Source organism: Numenius arquata, chromosome 2 (genome assembly GCF_964106895.1).
Source record: "Numenius arquata chromosome 2, bNumArq3.hap1.1, whole genome shotgun sequence".
Classification (NCBI taxonomy): Eukaryota; Metazoa; Chordata; class Aves; order Charadriiformes; family Scolopacidae; genus Numenius; species Numenius arquata.
Window position 1 is genome coordinate 127,820,599 of NC_133577.1, and position 24,451 is coordinate 127,845,049.

General features: G+C 45.2%; 1 protein-coding gene across 1 annotated transcript in view; it reads right to left on the reverse strand.

The window, feature by feature from the left end:
• The window catches only part of LOC141478752 (store-operated calcium entry regulator STIMATE-like), a 38,571-nt gene extending 35,770 nt beyond the window's left edge, over positions 1-2,801 (reverse strand). The window contains 1 exon segment of the mRNA XM_074167741.1: positions 2,675-2,801. Within this exon segment, the coding sequence (XP_074023842.1) occupies positions 2,675-2,801 (127 nt within the window).
• Positions 2,802-24,451: the final 21,650 nt, after the last annotated feature.

Genomic DNA, 24,451 nt, shown 5'->3' on the forward strand with positions numbered 1-24,451 from the left:
GTTTGTAGGCTCAAGTGAACTCTATCATCCCTATTGGTCATGGTAGTTGACAGACTAATATAACCACACTAAACAGCTTTCCTGATTCCCTGCCAAGGCTGGGCATCATTTACTTCTGGGTCTCTTCTGATAACAACATATAGAACTTGTCCTTCCTGCAATGGGCCATACTTGGGATCCACTGTGATGACATCCCATACACACGGGCCTGAAAAACTTTGCAGAACACCACTTTACTGCTCATCTGAGTTCCTCTAGATGTTTTCAAGTGCTCTGAACAACCACCTGCAAAATTTGGAAACCTTATCTATTCAAATTCAGGCACCCCTATAGCCAAGCTAAACTGGGACTTTAGAAGGAATGCAAAAAGTATTGGCTTGGGTTCAGATAGGAATTGAATTTCCATTCATTGATGTGTAAGATGGAGCAAGCTGACCTGCAACATTCCATTAAAGCAGAAGTCAGTCATACAAATGACAGAAATACACACCCAGGAATGTCACAGAACCCAAGAAAGCAGTATCAAAGAAGGGCTGACACTGACACTGCCTCCAGCACTGTCCCAAGATCTACATGAGGTAGTCACCCAGCTGGACTGCCCAACTTAATGCTGGGCTGGATGAAAGGAAGGTGCAAATCAAGGTTCTCGGGAACCTTTTTGACTCTGAACACATATCACCACCAGCTCAAGAGGCTCCCATACCCCTGTACCTTCACAGAATCACAGAATCTCATGGGGTTGGAAGGGACCTCTGGAGATCATCTAGTCCAACCCCCCTGCCAAAGCAGGTCCACCTAGAGCAGGTTGCACAGGAACTTGTCCAGGCGGGTTTTGAATGTCTCCAGAGAAGGAGACTCCACCTCGTCTGTCAATGTCCTCCTCCTCCAGTGCTCTGCCACCCTCAAAGTGAAGAAGCTCCTCCTCAAGTTTAGGTGAAACTTCTTACATTCAAGTCTGTGCCCATTTCCTCTTGTCCTGTACCTTCCAGTTGCTGGAGCCTTCTCCTCCCCAGGAGGCTGCCAACTGAACCAGCCACATGAATAGCTCAACAGCTGCTTCAAAGCAAGTTATTACCTACCGTAAATTCATTGGTGAGCCCACTCCAACCACCACAGGTTAGAAGCCTGCGTACAAACAGCCCCAACAGCAGATCTGAGAAAGCCTCCAGCTGGGACTACATGAATAGGGCACAGATAAGAACCAGCTGGGGGGAATTAGGGACCACCAGACCAGCTGCAGCCAGAGGAGGTGCTGCGATTGAGATCCCAGGGCTGTAAACACATCTGCTTTTGGGATCCCAGCCAGCAGTTCCCTCCGCAGCTTTAGTCATTGAGCTGATTCACAATTAAACCACAGAGAACCAGCTTTCGGTTTCATTTCCCAAGACCTTGGCAACGTTCAAGGAAACGATAGCCCTTGCACCAGGAGGAGAACAGTTAGCCCAGGGCTGGTCATTTACTAGTAGGGACTACGAAGCCTTCACCCACAAGAGTATTTTGATACGATTAATGGGTGTCCTTCATTTTATGAGACACCCCATGGAGTTTATGGGACAATTAACGCACATGCACACATCACTAAGGGGACCAAACACACGAAATTAATCTACTCTTACTGTCAGCATTTGGTGAAACAAACAAACAAAAAAAAGCAGTGAAGTGTCGCAACTGGGATACTCCAGCTGGAAAAAAAAAAAAAGCTATCGGTTATCGCAGGAAGAACTTGTCGCAGTTTTTCCCTGCCAGCTTGGCTTTAAACCTCAGCGCTGGAGCCTTTGAAACTGGTTTCCAGAAGGCAGCGAGGGGCAAGCGAGCCTCAGAATCCGCAGCTACTCAGCCAAAAAACCGGGGGAGTTTCAGTTCACCGTCACCGCGGGCTTTTAAAGAAGGAAAACAGATCGAGTTCTGGCACATCATCCAGCTGGTGTTAAACCGCTTAACCCCGGAGAGAAGCGGCGCACACGTTGCTCCGAGTGAAACGCAGCTGTAGCACAAAGGAACAGTCAATTTTCTCGGGTCTTCTCACTACTGGTGTTTCCCCAGCTCTTCTCATTACTCGGCTGCTTCCTCTCATTAGCACCCTTAATCAGTAAAACACATTTCCTCGGTAACCTCTGCCCGCCTCTCAAGCCCTAAAACTTTACAGTTGAAGAACCAAAACAAAAGAACAATCGCAACGCAATTAAGGGCGCTGTTACTCTAATCAAGCATCACCCTATCTGACACCCGCCCCGGTTTTTGTCAGCTGCTTCTTCCTTGGAATTCCTCGGGATACACCCGTAGTTTTCACCCCTTCGTTAACATTTTCTAAGTGACCGAGTGTAATCGCTCGTAGGAGCGGAGCCCATCTTTCCAGATTACAGCTGGAAATCCGCGGTGCTCCATCACCATCAGATCAAGGTTGGAAAGGAGAGTTTTTTTTAAGAACAAGCATCTGGCGCCGTAGCTGCCGGCTCGGTGCGGCGGCAGCCACGAAATACCGCTCTTCTTTAAATCCTACAGGTAGATAACGCCAAACTCGGTGCTTATTGGAAATAAACGGGTACCCAAACCCCCCCGAGCAGAGCTGAGCAGAGCCCGGCGAAGTTAAAGGTGGTCCCTGCCGCCCGCCCCCCCCCCCAGCCGTGGGGCAGGGGGATGCCACCCCCCCCCCCGAGCATCCCCCGGTACTCACTCAAGAGGATGCTGAAGGCGACGAAAGCCAGCAGCAGCTGCAGGGAGATGCCGAAGTCACCCAGCAGCGCTTCGCTGGTGCAGCCGTGCGCCGGGCTAGGGGTGGCCGTGGCCGTGGCCGCGGACATGGTGAGCGCGGAGGGAGGCGGAAAAATGCGGAATGCAAGGGCCCCACCGCGCACAAATGCGGCCCCCGAGCGGTGGCCCCACCCAGGGGCGGGGCGGGGGCGGGACCGGACCGGATCGGACTGGACCGGCGGGAATGGGAATGGAGGTGGGGATGGAGGTGAGAATGGAGAGGGACGTGGAGGTGGGGATAGAAATGGAGATGGAGATGGAGATGGAGATGATGGAGATGGAGATGGAGATGGAGATGATGGAGATGGAGATGGAGATGGAGATGGAGGTGAGGAAGGGGATAGGAATGGAGATGGAGATGGAGATGGAGATGGAGATGGAGATGGAGATGGAGGTGAAGGTGAGGATGGGGATAGGAATGGAGATGAGGGTGGGGATGGGGACGGACGTGAGGATGGGGATGGAGGTGGAGGAGGGGATGGGGGTTGGGGTTGGGATTGGGATGGAGGGAGATGGAGATGGGGATGGAGATGGAGGTGGAGGTGAGGATGGGGACTGGGATGGGAATGGAGGTGAGGGTGGGGATGGGGACGGAGGTGAGGATGGGGATGGAGATGGAGGAGGGGATGGGGGTTGGGGTTGGGATTGGGATGGAGGGAGATGGAGATGGGGATGGAGATGGAGGTGGAGGTGAGGATGGGGACTGGGATGGGAATGGAGGTGAGGGTGGGGATGGGGACGGAGGTGGGGATGGGGATGGAGGTGGAGGAGGGGATGGGGGTTGGGGTTGGGATTGGGATGGAGGGAGATGGAGACGGGGATGGAGATGGAGGTGGAGGTGAGGATGGGGACTGGGATGGGAATGGAGATGAGGGTGGGGATGGGGACGGAGGTGGGGATGGGGATGGAGGTGGAGGTGGGGATGGAGGAAGATAGAGGTGGGGATGGAGATGGGGATGGGGGTGGTGACATGGTTTAGTGATGTGGTTTTTTGTTTTTGTCAGACTTAGGTTGATGGTTGGACTAGATGATCTTAAAGGTCCCTTCCAACCTAGACAATTTAATTACGGTTTAATCACGAGTTAGGTCAGCGGGTTGGAAGTTTGATCTTGCTAACTCGTTTTCAGCTGATTTTATATGCGGAATTGTTAGTTTCATAAAAAGCTTAATTCCCCTGAGTTGGTAAATCTGATTCTGTTTTGCAATCAGTCACCTTTATATTAAATTCTAAACCAAATATTAAAGTTGGTACTCTTATATAAGCCAGTTGAACACACTGCAGGTGGAAGCGTCTATTAAGCAAATCCGTATCTTAACACAGATTTACTGAGGGTGTAACGTTTTGCATTTTCTTAAATTTCCTAGACTGCTGCTAAAGACCCATTTTCAAGAATTGGTTGCTGGATGATAATTTTTCACCTGGGAATTGCCTCATATTTATTTGCCCAGGTACGGCACAGCAATTGGTGAACACACAGAAAAAAAAACCCACGACATTTAAACTAGATAGATATTTCATAAATAAAATTTTATTTTCTATGAATAACCTGCAAATAATCTGTAAGAGGTGGTATCTGTGAAGCATCACTGGATCGCATGCGTATGCACAAGGGGAAAGTTTTCCTAAGGTTTTCTCCGAACCAGTGGTGCCTCCTCCCTTTTCTTGCTCCCCCAATTAACGGAGATTTTTTCCTGCTGCTGCATTCAGCAGCGCAAAGTTGTCTGAGGCCTTATTTTCAAGTGCTGATACATTTAAAAGAGAGAAAAGTAAAGTAGCTCGTGTGTGAAAACCCACTGCTATAACGGAAGGCAATAAAGAGAAAACCCCTGATTTCACCCCTTGTTGCAGGAGGGGCCAGACATCATTTAGCAGCTATTGCTGCTCCACACCCCACCATGAAACCACAGCTTTACTTTAGCAAAAGCATGATTTGCACTTCAAAATATTTGGGGTTTCTGAACCAGTGCAAAAAGCCCTTAAGGCTCAGCTGTATCCCAGGTGGTGTCCGGGACCTCTGGCTGCTAAATTCTGCTGTGTTATTGGGACAACCAGGGTGCCCCCCCAAGCTGTATCCCTGCTTTTTTTCCCTGGGGTTTTCTATCCCTCCTGCGAGGCACGGGGAGGCACAGGTTCCTGTTTTGTACCCAGCGCCATTCCCAAAGTGTGTGTCCGCCCTGGTTGTTGCAAACAGGGGCAAGCTACAAGATACAGAGCTGCGACCATCAGGGCAGCTCAACCCAAATCATGAGTTGGTGCCCTCAGGTGCCACAGCTCAACACTTTATTTTCCTTAAGGAAATTTTCCTCTGGGGCTGTGGATTTTATCCTGAGTTGTAGCAGAGCTGTTTTCCAAGCAGGAATGTTCAGGGAGGGAATGTGCTCCCGTATTAGTTCAGGGTAAGGACCTCTCAAGCTGTGCGATGGCAGGATTTCCCAGTCGAGCTCAGCAGCAAGGGTGGTGTGATGACAGAAAAGAGAAGATAAGCACTGTAATCCTTCTCTTTTCACTCAACTTTTCCTGGATAAACGTCTGGAGATGTTGGTCAGTTTATGCTGATTTGCTTCACCTATCCATTGGTCTTCAGGAGCTCACAGAAATACTGATGAGAAATATTGATGATATTTGCCAAAACCGCAAAGTAAGAAAAAGCAAACCAAGTAAGCAGTTATGAAAGAAATTTCCTAAGAACTAGAAATTAATAAAGGAGTCATTAAAGAAAATAGAGACCCAAGAAAACAATTTAAATATTAGGCCATATGTGTAAGCTTAAAATCAGAAAAACTATCACACCAAAGTGGTTTAAAGTAACAAGGGATGCAAAAAGCAATCCAAGGAATTCTGTACATGCATGAAAGCGAGATGAAAATGAAGGATGGAGTAAATCTGTGAATTCGCAGAGAGTGGAAAACCGTAAATGGAAACCACAGAACATACCTTCTTTTTTTCACCCTTCAAAAAAGGATTAGCAAGTGAAATTAATTTTCAACGACGGGAGCAGAGAGGGAGCTGGACAGGAATAGGTTAAAAGATGAGAGGGGGCAAGACTGATGTATTCAGGGGCCTGAAGAAACCTATGCAGGAGTAGCTGTGGAGTGGGCAGAGGAAAGCCTGGCTCCTCAGGAGTTGTCACAGGAGACATGGTGAGGACATTTCAGAGGACTGGAGAAGGACAAACGCCGAGCCTGTCTCTGAGAAGGACGGGAATGAGAGTCTGGGAAATCAGAGACTGGCCAGCTTCATTCCAGTAGTCAAGAAGATGCTGTTAAAAATTACCAAACAATCATTTTATAAGCACCTGGAGGATAATAAGGTAATGAAAACAGCCAACGTGGATTTGTCAAGAATAAATCATATCAACCCCAGTTCATATTCTACTCTGAGAGGACGACTGGCTGAATCTTGACTTGGGGAAGGCTTTTCTTGCCGCCCCAGCAGCTCTCTCATAGATAAGCAGGGAATATATGGAATCATAGAATCGTTTAGGTTGGAAAAGACCTTTAAGATCACAGAGTCCAACTGTTAACCTTACACTGCTGAGTCCACCACTAAAATATATATGGCTCCCCTGAGCTCTGCAGGAGCACCACCTCCCAACAAACCCCCCCAGCCACTCAAAAAGCCATTTCCTGCTGCATTGCGAGAGGTGCAATGGCTCCTAGGTAGGTATCTAAAGTTAGGTGAGATAAATCACACCCTCAGGTGATGATCAAGGATATCAAGCTACAAGAGTCTGCAAACATTTGTGAGGGCAGGGTGAGAATTAGAAATAATTCAGTTAAACTAGAGGGATGGTCCCAAAGTCAGCAGAATGAAATGCAATGAGTCACACAGGGAGGGAAAAAGGCAGCAAGTGGCATACCGGGCTGGAAAGAGGATCAGGAAACAGAAATGGCCTGCAGATAAAATGTGAGTCAATAGCAAAAAGGTGTTGAGAGCGCATTCCATTTTGGGAGGTTATCGAGAGTGATTTACGGAAAATTTGGGGTATTTGCTCCATTGCCTTCAGTGCCTGTGTTTGGCTCAGTTTTGCTATCGCATGAAGATGGTTACATGCTGGAGACCAGAGGAAAGAAAGAAGAATGGCAAACTTTTGAGACAATAGGAATTAGAAGGGGAACAGGATCATTTTTTTTTTTTCCTACAGAAAAACCTGCAGGGATAATAGATGCCATTGGAGGAACAGAGTTTGTGGCAAAAGTATTCCAGTACAGAGAAAGTTATTAGAAAGACTCGTTCTTCACGGCTACTTGTTGGTTTCTCGAAAGGACAGCACCGTTACGAGCCATTTATATATATCTGAGCCATATTTATATTAGATATTAATAAGAAATTCTTTAATGTGAGACACTGGCCCGGGTTGCCCAGAGAAGCTGTGGGTGCCCCATCTCTGGAGGTCTTCAAGGCCAGGCTGGATGGGGCTTTGAGCAACCTGGTCTAGTGGGAGGTGTCCCTGCCCAGGGCAGGGGGGTTGAACTAGGTGATCTTTAAGGTCCCTTCCAAGCCATTCTATGATTCTATGATTCTATGATTTATGTATTTTTTCTGGCTGAGGAGACAGTGACTGAGAAAATCAGATGTTCATTTTGGGTTCAAAGAGAGCTTTTTCATTCACTTGAGTTGTAGCAGTGGTGGAGCCTATCCCCACTGGAGTCAGGGCAGAAAAGGACATCTGATTACTCATTAAAACTCAACCTTGGCCAAGGATGTCGCAGCTGGGATACCAGGGCATCTTCCGTGCCATTCCCGTGCTGTGTGAGTGTGGAATGTTGGCTCAACACATCAGTGAAGAGCAGCAACAGTGGGAGTAGCACTTCGCAGCACAGATCTGTGCAAGCGTTTCAGACCGGACAGATCTGATAAGAGAAATCAGCTGTGGCGGTTGCCAGAAAACTTATAAAATAAGCACATGATGTTGAGCTAGATTAGAGTGTATTTTTTTTCCAGTAATCCTGCTCTGTTTTACCCCATGAGCTTTAGGTGTCCCCTGTTGAGATGTCTCTTGGCTTCTTTCATAGCCAGTGGAGAGAAGGAGCCTCGTGAAGGACATCTTCCTCTGCCCCATTCTGGTCAGCTCTCAGATGAACTAAGTCTGTTCCATCTGCAGGCAGTTCAGCGACAGCTTCATGTGTCAGAAAAGAGTCACAAAAACATAAGTGCTGATTTTTTACAACACAGCATCGTGTTCTTCTACTCACTTTCCCCCTAAGCACTCAGGTGTTTTGTACCCCCAAGGTCCCCAGTGTGATGGTAGGGATGAAGAGGGGGCAGTAGTGGGTTTGCAGGTGGTTACGGTGGTAAGTTGGAGGTGGGGACAGGAAAATTCCCTTTCCAGGGTGACACTCATGTAAATTATTCATCTGATTTTATTTCTCATCTGATGGAGAAATTGCTTCTGAAAACAAGGTCTCTTGAGAAAACTTCCTTTAACTGATACTTGGAACAGACTTTATTCATGCTGCCAGCAGCAATGATCCCTGCTGATTAAATAGTAGATAGACCTTATTCTTGCTGAATTACCCATTTTTACAAGGCCTGGCGCATTTAACAATCAGTGCTAGGTTATATTCATAAGCAAGAGGCCAACACCAATTTTTCTATCAGCCAAGACTTTGTATTATAGGATACTCCAAGGAGTAATTGTCAAGATAATTCTTTTATATTTTCAATAAGTGCTTTAGCTGTGTTATGATGAGATGTTCAGTGTCTTGCTCTGAATAAATGGGAACAGTTTCACACCTTACAGGGCCTGTGGTATTGTTGGCATGTTGTGTAGAGCTGGGAGCTGAGGCTCTCAAACACTGTTTGCCCAGCTCACCCCTGGCCATGTAAGTGAGAGGGGCAGGTGACATGGCTTTCAGGTCAGTCTGGGTTGATAAGCAGAAAGAAGCAAGTCTCAGCCTCTCTTTTTTTCCCTCCCCTCATTCAGAACACCTCAGCTGTGCAAATCAGCCCTTTGAGCATTTCCCATTTACCCTGCACAGTCATCCCTGTGGTAGCAGGCAGAAGTGAAGGGTCCTACACCACCACAAAGGACCCTCCTACAGGTCCCACCATCCCTACAGTGATAATGGTCCCGATCAGGGTTGACCTTCGCAGGGTCATATTATCACTCTACATCCCTGCTATTTATTGGACAGACAAGTAGTGTCCTAATCCTCTACTTTTGGAGATCTGACTCCTAATGCTGCTTGGAGGCACTACTGACAGTACTTCGGCTTGTCAATCACTCTCTGGTGGTCACTGAGACCTGTGGTTACACCACTCTCCTGTCACCCCCCTCTGAGGGCAGAACTGACCTCGACTTATTTCAGGCAAGGGTTATGTTGAGGCAGCAGCGCTTTCCCATCTGCCTGTCTCTTACCTTTCCACTTCTAGGGGATCAGAATCCTCCTCAGGAAAAAAAAAAAAAAAAAAAAGGGACAAAGAGAAAAAAAATTGAATCAAATACGGTTGTGTTCTTCACTGCTCCTTTCCCCAGGGAAAAGGAAGTCTTTTTCTCTGCACGGTCATGGGTTTGGATGAGTCCTTTCAGATCTTTTGCTGGATGTGGGAATCTGACTGTCTGGGTAACTATTTATGTGAAAAGATCAGTTAGGAAATGGAGACCTACCCAACTGGCGAAATGTTAAATATTCACAAAATTCATGTAGCATGAACCAGAGAGGACCTTGATTATTTTCCCCTGAGTTCTACTGCTCATCAGGAGCCTTGAAATAAAATGCTAATTTGCCAAATCCTGGTGAATATTCACCGCTCCCAAGCCTTTCTTCCATTAACACTTGAAAATCACAGGTTCCCTCACAAGCCATCCTTGATGTTTTATAAATGTTATAGCTAAGGCATCATTTCTGCTTCCTTTGATGCATTTTTTACAGCTGCAGTAGGGATATCACTTCGATTCAGGCTGCAGACAGTCATCCTGAAAGAGACCTCACTTACCTCTCCTGAGATGTTCCCAAAACAGCAAATGCTACCTAACTTTAAGCTAATAACCTGCTCGAGGACTCTATTTCACATTTACAGTGCAATCTCAGTGGCAGAACTACGCATTAGAAGCATGATATAACCTCACAGGTACAAAAAAAACTTTCAGAAGAGGGTTTGATCCTCTGGCAAAGTTTCATTTTTGGATTAACAGGGATGTTTCCTTCCAGGAAAACACTTGGATGTGCAGGAAAAGGGGTGTTAATGGTGTTGGGTTTAGAAATGAAGCAACGAATATTGCAGCAAATAGGCCTTCTTAGGATTCAGGAAGAAGCCTGACCTTAGCCTGGAAACCTCAGTAAAATCTGCCTCCTGTGCTAACCTACAGTGTTTCTTCTCAGGTGTTGTTAAAAAAACCATCAACTGTCTTAAAACTGTTGTTTGTTACTCCCCCAGCTGGTCTCTGATGAGAAACACGCACACCCTTTCATCAGGATAAAAGTAAAGTGTGGAGACTGACAAATTCCTGGTAGCCTTACAAGAAGCACAAAAGAGACCATAATGACCATACTGGAAATTAAATGGGAGGGAGGAACAATAGCAATGAGACTTGTGTTACTTTTCTTAGGATCCTTAGGATCCTGCCCAGGAAACCAGAGAGCATGAGCCCCAGCCCAGTACATCATCCAACATGCCAACATTGGGTTTTGTGCTGTAGAAGCCAAATGTTGCAAAAGACAGAAGAACTGATGAGCCAGTTCTTCCTGGAGGACTGAGTGCTGGGATCTCAATTTTGGGTTAAATCTCTGCTAAGTGACTTCCTCTGTTTAAGCAAGAAACAAAAGTCACAAAGGAAGTATCAGGGAATTTCTCATTTCTGCAATGACAGTTAACTTGAAATCTGATGGTGGTTGCAAGTTGCTTTAAAATGTGCACTTTATAAAATAATAACTTGACTGTTATTCTTTTCCATTCATTATGATATCCAGGGTTTTTCCAAAGCAATGAACACAGTGACAAGGTTACTTCGGTTAGTCCTGTGTTTTTTGTATTCAAGGGGAATCTTTTTCCCGGCTCCAGTTGGCGTTAGATCAGATCTGTAAATCACACCCTTAGATGAGATCTGATACAAAACAATCTCAGTTGAATGAGTCCATTTACTGGAGATGTGTTTTGACATTTTAGTTCCCAGACACTGGACCCATGCCACAAACAGTCAACATACAACTTCTCTTCGTGAAGAAATATTATAGCATAAATATGTACGCGTGCTGAGCTCAGGGTCATCTTCAGTTCTGGAGAGGATGCTGTGCCTGCAGGGTGTTGGGTACATTGTTTTTCAACATCTTATGGTCTTTGGCAAGTAGACTTGCAATCAGAGCTGCCCTTCTAGGCTTTCTCGAATTGTGTCTCCTCATCCCATGCCTGAATTCAGCGTCTGGAGTGGATGAATGGATCCTTGAAGCTGTTTAAAAGGGAGCCCCCATGCTCAACCGGCTGAGCATGGCTTGCAGACCAGGCTGTATTTCTTTCTCTGATTTGTGTGGATGCAAAGCTATCCGAAATGCCTGGCAGCTGTCCAGAGAACCTGTATCCCACAGGAGTGAAGGTTTTTTTTACTGCATTTCCATCTTTAGCAGGAGAAGAGAAAATTATTCGAAGGAGGAGGACAGCGGCCACTACAGATATTCATACAAATCTACCCCACCCTACAGTCCTGCTCTTGCTTTCCCATAACTGCCTGAAATACTTTCCAGAGTTAGTTGCAGATTTCATTATATTTGAAGGCTTTGATTTGCTTTATTATGCATGATCTTTTTTTTTAACAGTGTCTGCAAGGACCTTTCCTGCAAAGGTTTCCCAGAACGAACAGGACCGAGCTTGTTCCCTCATCGGCAAGGCAAAGGCAGAAGGTACATTCATAACTGTCTTGAACCCTAGTCAATGGTTCAGGCTGTATAAGCTGCACAAATAAATAGCGTCTTGATTAAAGCTAGGGATGGGTTTACTTGTAAGCACTGTGCCACAGCAGTGGGCAAGACACTCATGGTGACCCCCTCTTTGGCCATTTGAAAATTGAATCTTATCCAAACTAATCCTTGTCTAATCCAAGCTGCTCACTTGGGCTTCCCCCAGTCAATGGGAGGCCTCTTTGAGCAGTGACTCATCACCCTTCTGCCCTCAGGGAGAGCCTGGGTGAAGTCTTAGGCAAGATGCTCTGTCTGCAGATGGTATCATGTGCATGGCTGCTGGAGGTGAGGCAGGTCCAAAAGCCATCACCACCAGGCAGTGAGACGATGAGAAATCCTAGTGTGAGTGGGATCAGCTTGCAAAGCCTTGGTGGTTGCAGTCAGGATGATCACTCAGAAAATTTAAGTATTTTCTCTAGGGAGCAAAGCTGTGTCCCAGCACTGCCTGCTTTTTACTAGCAACATATCCAGACTTGGGGCCCAAACTGAGATCATGGTGAAAAAATACAATATGGAGAGCAGAAATAAAACCAAAGATTGTTCTTTACCCCAGGGAAAGCATCTTTGTGATGGAGCTGTAGAAAACTCTGATGTTTTCCTGAATGTTTTTTGGGGTGGTTGCTCGTGAGGGCAGTGCCTACTCCAGACCTGCAGCTCTGTTACAGGAATCGTAATGTTCACACCAGCCTTTTACATTTGATGTTTCTGCTCAAGATTTTAAGTGGAAGTGGCTCTTTCAAATGCTGGGGCTGAATTTCAAACTGTGCTGCAGGGTTCGGCACTTCTACAAGGAGTGAAGTTTTGGAAAGATGTCACATGCGTCAGTGAATATTGAACCAGGGAGAAAGTCTGAGAAATGTGCGAAGAAACTGTGCTTTCTGAGTTAAAGGTGCAGTTTCAGAGGACTTCTGGAATCCTTACTTCAGACAGCCATGAAGGAGAATAGGCTCTCCAAAAAACCAACCAGGCACTCTCAGAAGGACCTTATGAAAATACTTTGATTTAAACTTAGAAAAAATGATCAGAATTTTCTAGGCTGCAGAACGCAGCCAGGGAAGGCCACGAGTTTTGGATGCAAAACAACATAACAGTAGCTTAAGACCAAAATCTACCACCACTGAGGAGACGAGGAAGCAGGGGAAGTGGAAGTTCTGCAGGCAATAGGATACCCATATTTGGGTCAACAATGCCCAGGTATCAGAGGTAGGATCCATCTCACCTAACCTTACCTGTGGACAACCAGCTTAGACGTGCAAGGGGAGAAAGCACTTCTTTCATCATGCAGTCCACTTACTGTGGAGCAGATGTGAGCTGAAGTCCCCTCTGTAAGTGTCAACCTCTCTCCTCTGACTACTGAGGAAACCTGAATGTCAGCCTTAAATTAGAGACACAATTCTTGGACAGTTGCATTTGATCAGTTGAATCCTACCTGAATTGAGGGAGTTGAAACCACATAAGGGCATCCCTGGAGGGATGTAGGTAACATCTACACAGAGAAAGTTAAACTCAAAGTATAGAAATAACTAAAGAAAGACCAATTTCCCTGTGAAAAGAGTATTACCATCAATAATATATCATGATTAAAAAAATGTTAATTCTGCTGAAAAATGTGGTGGCAAAGCAAAGCTGAAAAAATGCAATTAAGGGAGAACTAAGGTGGCGGCAGTTATAACAAAGAAGGATGATGGTTATAAGCTCAGCACATTCACTTGTTGCCCCTAAGGAGGCTGCAGCAGCACCTTCCATCTGTTTTTTTCTTTTTTTTTTTTTTGATGTCTAAGACCATTAAGATTGTTATCTCACTCAGAACCCAGTATCAGTAGGGTGGGATACATCTCAGTCAATTTTAACTGCCTGAAGTTGGACCATTAGTCCAAGTTAGCTGTCCAGAGCCTGCAGAAGGAAACAGAGTTCTCTAAAGAAGATTCATCTCCTCTTAATACTGCTCTCCGAAATAGGGAGATGAATTGCTCTCAGTGTGATCTCCCTCCACTGGAAGTAAACATCTTTCTCCTAGATGGCTTCATGTAGTTGAGCAGAACCACAGCCTTTGCCATGCATTCTCTTTGACTAGAAATCCCAATTTCTCCCCTTCCAGCAGCTGCCTGTCTGGTTGCATTGCAGACCCCCTCGCCAATGTATTTTGCCAGGTTTGACCCTCTGAAAAACAAGACTTAAACCACTTTTTGCAACTTCAGCTTGTGTTGTTGCTCCAGCTCATATATCTGTGCATCTCATCTGCTTCCTCTTCCTCCAGCAGCTTTTCATTCTCTGCTACAATGAGGTGCCTAATATTAGATGGCCGTGATCCCTCACAGTGTGGGAAACAGCAATGCTCCCAGTGTCAGGGTGGGGGCCTCCTCTACGCTTTGGAGGGAGCCTTGGTCTGTGCAGCTGGAGCTGTACATGCGTTATGGTTAGAGAAGCCCACAACAATTTATTGTCATTTAGACAATTCTTCTCTCACCCGATGACCCCTCCCCACCTGGGGAGGGGCATCGGGAAAAAACAAGGAAATCCAAGGGTTGAGATATAAACAGATTTAATAGAATAAGACTGAATAATTAACATTAATAATACTAAAGAACCAATATTGATCCTGATACTAATACTAAAAATACACAAGAATTATACTCAGCCGATTCTCTCAGCAGGAAGCCGTGCACTCCCAGCTGGGACAGCAAATGTTGGACCCTGAGAGCGCTGCGGCTTCGGGAGGAAAGGAAGGGCTCAGGGGTCTGGCACTGAGGCAAGAAGATCTCAGGATCACAGCCATCAAGGAAGAGAGAGCACTTCTCAGCAAACTTTCTAATTTATATTGAATGTGATGTTCATGGTATGAAACAACCCTGTTGGCCAGTTTGGGTCAAGTGCCCAGGTCTTGCTCCTCCCCATCCCTGCACCTGGCTAACTCAAAAACACTGAGACCTTGAAACCCACACACCATAGCTGGCTGTAAAGTAAATATTTTCACAGACGCTGGAGTCTTCTGAAAGTGCAGTTTTCCCAAGCATTAGAAGAGAAATTTGTCCTGTGTCACTCAAACTGGGACAACGTGGCTTCCAAGAAAAGCTGAATTGTCCAAGGCCAGAAGGGATGGGTAAAACCCTGAGGCAGAGGATTGTCTTTCCCTTTATTGTGAAAGAAGGACAAAGACAATGCCTTCCTCTAACAGAATGGAAACACTTATTTTACAATGTGACAGGATGTTTGTAATGGGCATTTCTTTTATTTATTTATTAGCTAGCTATTTGGACAAGGAAGATACAGTATTGTCTTCTTAGTGTCCTATCTAAGCCACCCGGGACCTTTGCTTGAAGACAACCATGCAATAGGTAAGCGGTTCTGTACCCCCACTCACGTCTCCCCAAGCAAGCCCTTCCAGGCTCTTCCATTTGGTGACAAATAGACATTGATTTTCTGATCCAGTGTTTGCTCCCTGGGGAAGCTGAGCAAAGGTTATTCCATTTAGGGACTGATTTGACATACGGCTCTTGGAAGCTGAAAAGTGTCTGTAGGTAAATCAGGGTTTATTGCCAGAGTGGTTCATTCAGGAACAAAATTAGGTGAGCAGGAATATGCCCACCCATGGAAAAATGGCCTTAGGCTTTTCGTCTACAGAAGTAGCATTCGCAAGGTGTTTTTTTCCCTGAATATGCTTTTCATAGCATAACGTAGCAAAAAGTTCTTTGTATAACAAAAAGTGATAGAAAATTGATGTTTGTCAGAGTGATTTACAAATCCCCAGTCACTGTATGTGTCTGAGGCCAGGTCTCAGAAGTTCTTCAGAAGTTTTTCTGATGGTGTTGCAACAGTGAAGGGGTGAAATTTTACAACCGTCTTCCTGTGGTATGTGCAGTTGAAAACTAGGCTTTAACTGACCTAAATTTTACTCACTGCACCAGAATAGTAACTTTACAGGCTGGAAACCTAATTTTTTTTTGCAAGGACATCTGTGCCTAGTGACTTTTGCCACCTGTTCGCATGTGACCTCTGCTGAGATCTTAGCTTTTGGCATAGCTCAAGGTGAGATCCCAAAACTGAGATTTTTCCTCTTCACCTGGGAGGAGTGGATCTGTTATTACATACCATTCAATAAGGATTTATTCTTGAACTCAATGCTTATTTCAGACTCACCCTAAATGGTGTTTCGAATTCTACTTCCACTGTTTCTTGCCTTAATAAAAGGCTGCTGCTGTTGTAGCAGGCGAACTGTTAGCTTAATGCTGACGTAGGACATATGTTCCTGTCCTTCCGGCTCTTAACTTCTGGATGTTACAACTGAAACACAAACCTCTGAATTCCCAGGGATTTCCAAAGGCCAGAAGACATCTGCTTGCCATCGCAGATGCCTGCAAGTTAACACAGGGGAGGAATAACACTGGTCAGGGAGATTCAGAGCCGACTCAAATTCCTGAAATCAGACATAAAATTATGCTTTGATGAAAAACTAAACAAGGATGAAAGAATTGGAACATCGTGAATGGTAAGAAGAGGAACTTGTTTATCATGATGGAACGGAAATAGCATTATCTTTTCTTCTCCTGTCCTACCCCTTTTGGCAACCTTGGGCTCACAGATACACCACAAAGGATTACAGCATGGGGATCGTGGGCTTGAGTCCACTCCAAGACAAAACCCCACCACACAGGCACTCCAAGGATATGGGGAGACTCGTATTGAGAGTTAGCCAGGGGAAGCTGAGCGTCTAGCTTAGGCTTGTTGTCTAGATGGCTCTTGGAGGCAAAGACATGCATACCTCCAGCATGTAATTCCTCCTGTGTGGGACAAATATCTAGAGGTGTTTGAGATCCCTCTCTGGAGGTGCTTGTTTATCCATAGTGGCCATTTGGGCAGCCTAGATCAGGCACTTATATACTAGTGGAAGGCTGCAGCAGTGAATTTAGGATACAAGCTTGTGTGTGAAATGGTCCTAAATAATCGGGGAGTCTTTACATCACAGAGTGTCATTTCAGAAAACAACAGTTGCTGAATATAACTCCACCTTTCAGCCTGGAGTGAAGACACCCAAGTGAGCTTGGTTACAGGAACCAGTCTTGCTGTAGAATCATAGAATCATCTAGGTTGGAAGGGACCTTCAAGATCATCTAGTCCAACCATCAACCCAACTCCGACAAAAAAAAACCAAACAACAAACATCACTAAACCATGTCCCCCAGCACCATGTCAACCCATCTTTTGAACACCTCCAGGGATGGTGCCTCAACCACTTCCCTGGGCAGCCCATTCCAATGCTTGATAACCCTTTCAGTGTAAAAATTCTTCCTAATATCCAACCTGTAGCAGGAAGAAATGCCCATGTGGGCTCATTTTACCCTTTCTTCAACAGGGAGAGTATTAGAGCAGCTTTATGGTTTCTGGATAGGTGTTCTGCATCAGGGGGCAGCACGGATACAAACATGAATTGGGAACCTGTTCCAAAGCTAATGTGAAATGGAGGGTAATGGCTCAGGGATGTAGTGCATGAAAAAGGGAGATGTGGCAGCAGAGACAAGTCCCAAAGGGAGATCCGAGTGGCACAAGTGTCACCTTTCCTGGGGAAGCCAGCATGACCACCTTCAAGAAAGCTGCAAAGTGAGTTTGTCTCTCCAATAAAGCTGGAGTTTTCTCTCTCTGTAAATAAAGAGCATTCTGTTCACTTGCTGTGTCTATACTGAGCTCTGGAAGAAAACATCCTGTTTTTTCAGCAGGATCCTATTGGCTAAGGCAAAAATCATACCAAAAATCATTTATTTCTTTAGAAAGTGTGGGAGTGCTTGTCCCTGCTGCTGTCAGTTCTCATCCATCCCTTTTACTGGGCAGTATCAACGCACATTCTTCCAGCGAGGGCTGCTCAACGGCACACAATAAAATTGATTCATTGCTCATTTTCTTCTTATTATCTTTCAATTGCTCCAGCTCTTGATACCACTTAAAGTGGACATTAGCTCTGTGTAACCAGTGTGCCGCTAATGCGATAACACTCCTAGGAGAGAACGCTTTTCCTCCAAGCTTTCATTACATATATTTTCATTTAGTCTCATTGCGCTATGTGTCTTTCTCATGAACTTCTGAGAATGCCTTTGTACAAGTTTGCTGTACCTGGGGGTAGATCGCTGTGCTAAGGAGTGAGCATACAAATGCATTTCTTGGAAAAGCTGGCCCAGGGGCTCTGGGGGTGTAAATGCGAAGCATTTATTGCTGGGAAGTGTTTTTATTCACAGGAGCTGGCGCTCGAGCTCTCCAGAAAGGAAAAGGTTGAAACCACTAAGAGTGAAACTCAACTTTTGTGCTCTACTTCGACATAAAAGAAAAAATGTTTAAATTCCACAAGAAGCAAGACTTTCTGTTTAAAATCAGCCTTGAAAAAAATGGAGATGGGAGTTGATAGCTTTGTTTTGGGATAGGAGGGAGGATGACCTGGACTTCTGTATGCATTGGGAAGGATTGCAGCAACAGGGAATTTAAGGTAGTTGTGCACCCTCTGGTTTGTCTTCTGAGAGGAAGACTCCTGCCAGATACGGCACTCCTTTAGGGTTTGATTCAAAGAGGTTCAAAGCCATGTAGATCCAGTGCAGTAAAACTCATGAGTACATGCATAATTTTTTCGCATGAGTAGTGACCCTGTGGGGAATCTCTGCTCCCTACTGGAGTCTGTGGGACCGGGATTTCTTCTTGGCTTTGGGTTGAGCTTGGGACTCTTTTCACCTGAAGGTCCAGACCAAGGGGCCTCACAGGCTGCTTTGGTCCCGGGAGCCAGTTTTCCTTGCACTGCGGCAGGGCATAACCACAGTGAACACTCAAACGTGGGAGTTAGGAGGTCTCAAGCATAGATATAACATCTGGAATTTACCCTTAGAGTGATAGAGTTTCCTATCCATGTCCCTACAGTGATTTTCTCCACCAATTACAAAGGGGATTAATACTTCAGATGCAGTTATCTCAATATATCCTGCTTCAGACAAATGAATATAACCTTAAACATTTTATGGGATCAGATTTCTTTTTAATTAAAGGAGCCCTTTGTTTCACAGTAACTTTAAAAGTCTTATTTATCATCACATTCTTTAGGAGTCTCTTAGGAAAATAATTTCCTGCTACTGTTTTACTCAGTCTTTGGATCTCCTATCTCTTGTCACCTGTAACAAAGCGCTGCAGGAAGAAGTGCTGCTGTATTGCTTTCATGTTCTCCATCAGCTCTGATATGGATGGTTGTTATAAAGCTTCATACATAATATATGCCATGTCTTAAAGCAGCCCTGTAAACGACTGTACAACTGTAAAGGTTTCTTAACTCAACTAGCCTCCAGCTACCAGCTATAAAAAGGCATTTAAGCAGATTAGCATTAGAACTACCAGGTGAGATGAAAAATGGGGAGGCAGAATGGCCTAATGAGAGATCGTTGGGCTGTGACCAGTCATGTGGGAAAGCCATCTTTCCCTGCCTCCAGTCTGCAAGTGCTGGAGCTAATCTTTTTTTTGGAAATTGTTCTGTACCTGCACGATTTGCCCTCACAAGGGCTACCTTTCTGAGCACACGCAGGGAGGATTTTCCAAGCAGTCCAAAGGAAATCTTGCCCCCCCACACTGGGTTTGAATTTGTTCTGCCTCCTTTGAAAGTTCTGTCTTTGCTGTGCAAATGCCTTTGAATGACTTTATGTGCTGCCTTCCCTGCCTTTTTGCTGTAGCAGAGCGTTCTGAAACAGCTGGAGGAATGCCTTTGGAGCCTGTTCTGCCAGGAGGTGAGGTCCCATCTGTGCCTGGAAAGCTATTTCTAGTGGCTCAATTTTTTGAAAATTTGAGCTGAAAATCAAGTCCATTTTAAAGCTTGTCATGAGGAAAATCAGATTCCTTCCCTACTTTGGCTCCTGCTGTGACTCAGCAGAGGACGAAAGTGAATTCTCTGCCCTGTGCTGTCACATTCATCACATCGGGATCTCTCTCTGTGGATGTACCTCACCAGTACCAACCTACCACTGGGCTGGTCACAAGTAATTTTATAAGAATAGAAGAACATAAGAAGAGTCAGATCGAAAGCCTCAGATACTTCAGTTTCCTGATTTTCTACAACGCTCATGATAAATTACAACAATTATACAATGACATTTCCCCATAACAGAATTCCACTTCCTCCTTCTGGGCTGCAGTCTTGTGTACCCCAGAAGCTCTCAAAGACATTACTGAAGTGTGTAAGGAGTGAGATTAATCTGAAGAATCAACTTGAGATATCTTCATATGACCTGGATGCCTGAGCTCCTGTTATACTTGGTGGATACCTGGTCAATGCAACCAGTAAAGCCTAGAAAGCAGTTCGTCTCACCCCTAAGTTTGGTACCTGCATTTGCTCAGCATTGTTCTTTTACAGATCCCACTGAACAACTCGCTGCTGGATCTCCATTGACTTTTATCTTGGACACCTGAGGCAGGCTTTGGTGACCTGAACTAGAAGACTTTCCAGCAGATGCGGCAGAAGACATGCCAGAGATCCAACCCTTTCAGAGCAGTAGCTGGAGACCAGGTGGGACACCCTAATACAAGTCAAATGGCACTGGACATCTCCATTGAGGCATTTGAATCCATCTCCTGACCCACATGGAGGTGCCTGCATTGGTGACACCTAGATTTAGGCGTGCTAATCTAGAACTGCATCTCAGGAAACTCATCAGACTAATTGTCCAGGCTGTAGCCAGTCAATGGAGGTAGACAGGCAATGCAGAACAACCTGCTCACAAACTGCCAATATCACCCCCGTCCCTCACTGCCTGCTCTGCCTTGCTCTCCAGAAGCATTTCCTAGGCCAATTGAGGCTGGTCATGCTAAGAGAAAAAACCTTCTTCCCTGGTGAAGGGAGTAAATATATATTTATAAATATGTGAAGCTTGTTTGCTGCTTATCACAGAATTATGCTTGGAGAAACCTTGTTAAAAGGCATCGTGACAAACACTGGCAGGGTTTGTAGATACACTTTTTGTAAAGCCAAATGGGAGTCAAGAGCACTGGCTGTGAAGCCTGCGTTGCACTGGTGGAGGGAGGTGCAACACACCCAAATAAACCTTTAAGCACAGCCATTGACACATCCTAATTCTGCAACGGTGACATTACACTTGCCAGTTTAAGGCGACATTGTCACACGAGCTTTCATCGCTGACATTTCTAACTGCTTGTTTTTCAAACAGAAAATACTTGCCCTGGCCCTGTCTTGTTGGCATCCCTTCTGAAGTCCCCCTTTGCCACGGCTTGCGCTTTGCACTTTTTGTTTATGCTAATGTAATGAGCTGCCTTTTGTGGATCCTGGATAAATAGGATATTTCATGGACAGCAACGTAGTCAATTAATACTAGACTGTGAGCATGATCTGTTTACCTAAACGCTACTTTAAACCCAATGCTTTTCAGCAAGCAGTTCCTCTTGACAGGACTGGGCAACATCGTTGTATTTGTAAGAAGGCAATTTAAAGGACATTGAGATGAGCTCTAAGAAGATTTGTCAGGGTAAAACCTTCTCTTATTTCACAATATGAAATGATGTGAACAAGAAAACAGAAGTTGTTTGTGTTGACAAAGAAAAACGTGACTCCCCCTGTGTAAAGAGAGATGTTCCTTTAGAGAATAACTTTTCAGCATACTAATACTTATTATTTTCTCAAAACACCATACCAAAAAGGTTTTACATTTATACCTCACATCTATAATGCAAGGTGGTCAAAAAGTTGGGAGGGAGGAGAAATTTTTCATGTAAAAATGTCATAGCTGTTGGTAGCACACATTCCCCAGTGAAGACCCCAAAAACCTGTCCAGTGCCAGGGAAATATTAATTGCATCTACCCTACTTGGGTCATTTGCTGTAAGGGGAGGTCTCTGTCCTCCAGGCCAAGTCACGTCCATACAACTCATGCCTGGCCTCTTCCCAAGTCAATCCCGGTCTCCTCCGGGATTCACATGGCATCTCTCTGGTCCTAAGATAAGACTTAATTTTCAGTGCAAAATGTCTGAAAATGCAGCCCACCAGCGTGGCACTTTTATGGCTTATGCCTCCCATGGGATCCTGGCAGACTGTCCTGAGGGTATTTGAGGTTGAGTCTTGCTGGGATAGTGTTGGAGAACCACGTAGGACAGAGGGAGGTAAATTTTTCGTGGGTCATACTGCCTACAAAAGAAAATCCTTCAAGCAACCCCTGAACACCCCAGGTGTCATCTCACAGGGAACTGGTTGGTTCCATCCAGAAGAAAACCTGGGAGAGAAATAATATTTATGGTGCAAGAGTGGCAGGAACAAGCTGGGAAAGCAGTTTTTTTCACAGTACAGCTGAGCCCATGGAAAAGTAGAGTTATCATGAATGTCAGAACCTGTTGGGTTAACCCTTGTGGGTTGTCAGACATACAGGTAAGACCTATGAGCACACGATGTTTTTAAAAAAAGATGTGGCTGTAGGAATATTTCAGATATTTTGCATAATTTCAGGAGGGAGTGGATGCCACGTAGCTGCATCTCTGGAGAGTGAAGAGGGATGTAACAGGCGAGGGGCTACAGGATTTACAAGAGTAAAAAGCTCACTGGGTTGGCAAGACTCAATCGCGAGGTACAAGATACCGGCATTTTTCAGCAGTGAATTCTTCAAGCAGTTTATACAGCTGGGGCACTATTCCTCTCTCCATTTCAGAGATGGGGAAACTGAGGCACAGAAGCCGTCACTTCTCAGAGGTCAGCCAGGGTCTGGTATCAGTCTAGAGGAAAACCAAGGTCACCTGTAGGAGGACATGACCTACCAAGGGGATATGGTCTGAAATGAGATCAAAAAATCTACTTTGTAAAAAAAAGCTCCATTTCCTTCTTTATTTATTAACCCACAGCCGTGTCTTGCTCAACAGAGTCCTAGTAAGGAAAGTATTTATACACCTCCCCTCCTGATCCCTGAACTGAGATACTCAGTCCTAAGCTCATTATGAACTTAAATATGTTACCTATTACCTTTAATGACATATTGTAGACTCCTCCACTCATACACATTCTTATTAAATGTGTTTAGCAACTTGGCAGTGAAGAAATAGAACTGTCAGCTTCTTCAAATTAAAATAAAAAATCAATTATGCTCTTAGGGGCAGATGGAGATTAAGCTGAATACAATGTACATTTACACTGTTGTGGAAGCTGGGGCCTTTATGTGCAATTAGTGGCATTTCATTCCTAATCTTCCTTCTTAATACAGAAGAAGCCCTTAAAAGAGTAAAAGCCATCCGCAAACCCGTTTCATATTCGGCTTCAGAGAGATGCTTCCAAATGCTAAATGTTCATATTATTTTTTTTTTTTTGTTTAGTCGATCAAAAAATTTACTTATAAGCCCCTTTAATTCTTCACTGTTATTTTGGGGGTGCCGGAGAAAAGGGGCTGGAAGGAGGGAGGAGAAGGTCGAAATTAGCTTTTGTTGCAAGGGCAAATGTTAGCCAGAGAAACTTGAGCACAAAACAATGTTGTGGATGGGCTTTTGGGCATTCCTGGGAACGTGCCAGGGCATTTCTGCCCACAACTGACCAGCTCGTAAATCTGATTCCACACCAAAACCATGGAAGGAACCATGCACTGTCCACTGTGCAAGCAGGGCACATAGAGAGCCAGAACAACTCAATATTTTGCGTAAGATGATACAGAATTGACTCAACGTGCAGGAACTGCTCTGATCCCCCATCAGGGCGCTGCAGCAATGATGAGAAATGCAGACATGAGGCACAATTAACACTTTTTAGTAAGATGTGAGCTCCTGGTCATGCTTGTCAGTTGAAGGTTTTGGTCTTGTTCTGCCATTGTGGAGACTCCTGTACTAAAGGGAAGTGAAATGGAGAAGTGACTTCTTTAGCGTCATAAAAATTGGGCAGAAACAACCCTGTAAGTCAAAGTTGTAACTACTGTGCTATGCTGCCCCACATCTGAGGTCTAAGTCCATTTACCGCAGCCCTCCCCTAGGACTGCACATCTGTGTATAAGAGCTCAGCTCCTCCTGCCTCAGTTTCCCCAGCCTCCCTTCCCAACACCAGCTCCTAGAGACTAAACAAACCAGGATGCGTTTCCCTGCTGAGGGAAAGCCTGTAAGTAATAAAAATAAATAAGGAAGCTGTTAATAAATGGCAGGAATGAGCTAGTTCTTGATATGGGAGTGGATCTCTTCCATAGTGCAGGCGTGATCAATAAGGCTCACAGCTATGAGCCTCAGTATTGAACCTCGGCGCTGTGATTTATTGGATATAACATGTGCTTCCTTTTCATTTACTGCTAAGGTGGAAGAGCTATTGTTTAGCACCGAGACCACGCTTTGTAAGCATTCTTGAGCTGCAGACGTGGTACGCTGGCTCAGTTTTTCCAGTCAATGTTAAAGCCGGTCATTGCCCCTCTACCGAGTAGTCACAACTCCTACTCAGCAATTCATAGTCAACAGACAATAACATTAATCAAAATTTGTTAAGTAAGACTTGTTTTTGCTTTAGGCTGTGGAGTTGATGTGTGGTTCTTCAGGTTCTGTGTGCATCCCGGGCGGGGTCCTCAGGGGGGCTGCTGCTGGAGGCTGTGGGGATGCCTGGTCCTAAGGCCTCCCGTTTTGAGAGGCACTGATCCCTTCAGCACAGTGTCCCTTGAGCTGCTGCAGGAGAAAGGGTACAGAAAGGGACCAAATTTTTCATAGAATCATAGAATGGTTTAGGTTGGGAGGCACCTTAAAGATTACCTAGTTCCAACCCCCTTTCCATGAGCAGGAACACCTCCCACTGGACCAGACTGCTCAAAGCCCCATCCAGCCTGGCCTTGAACACCTCCAGG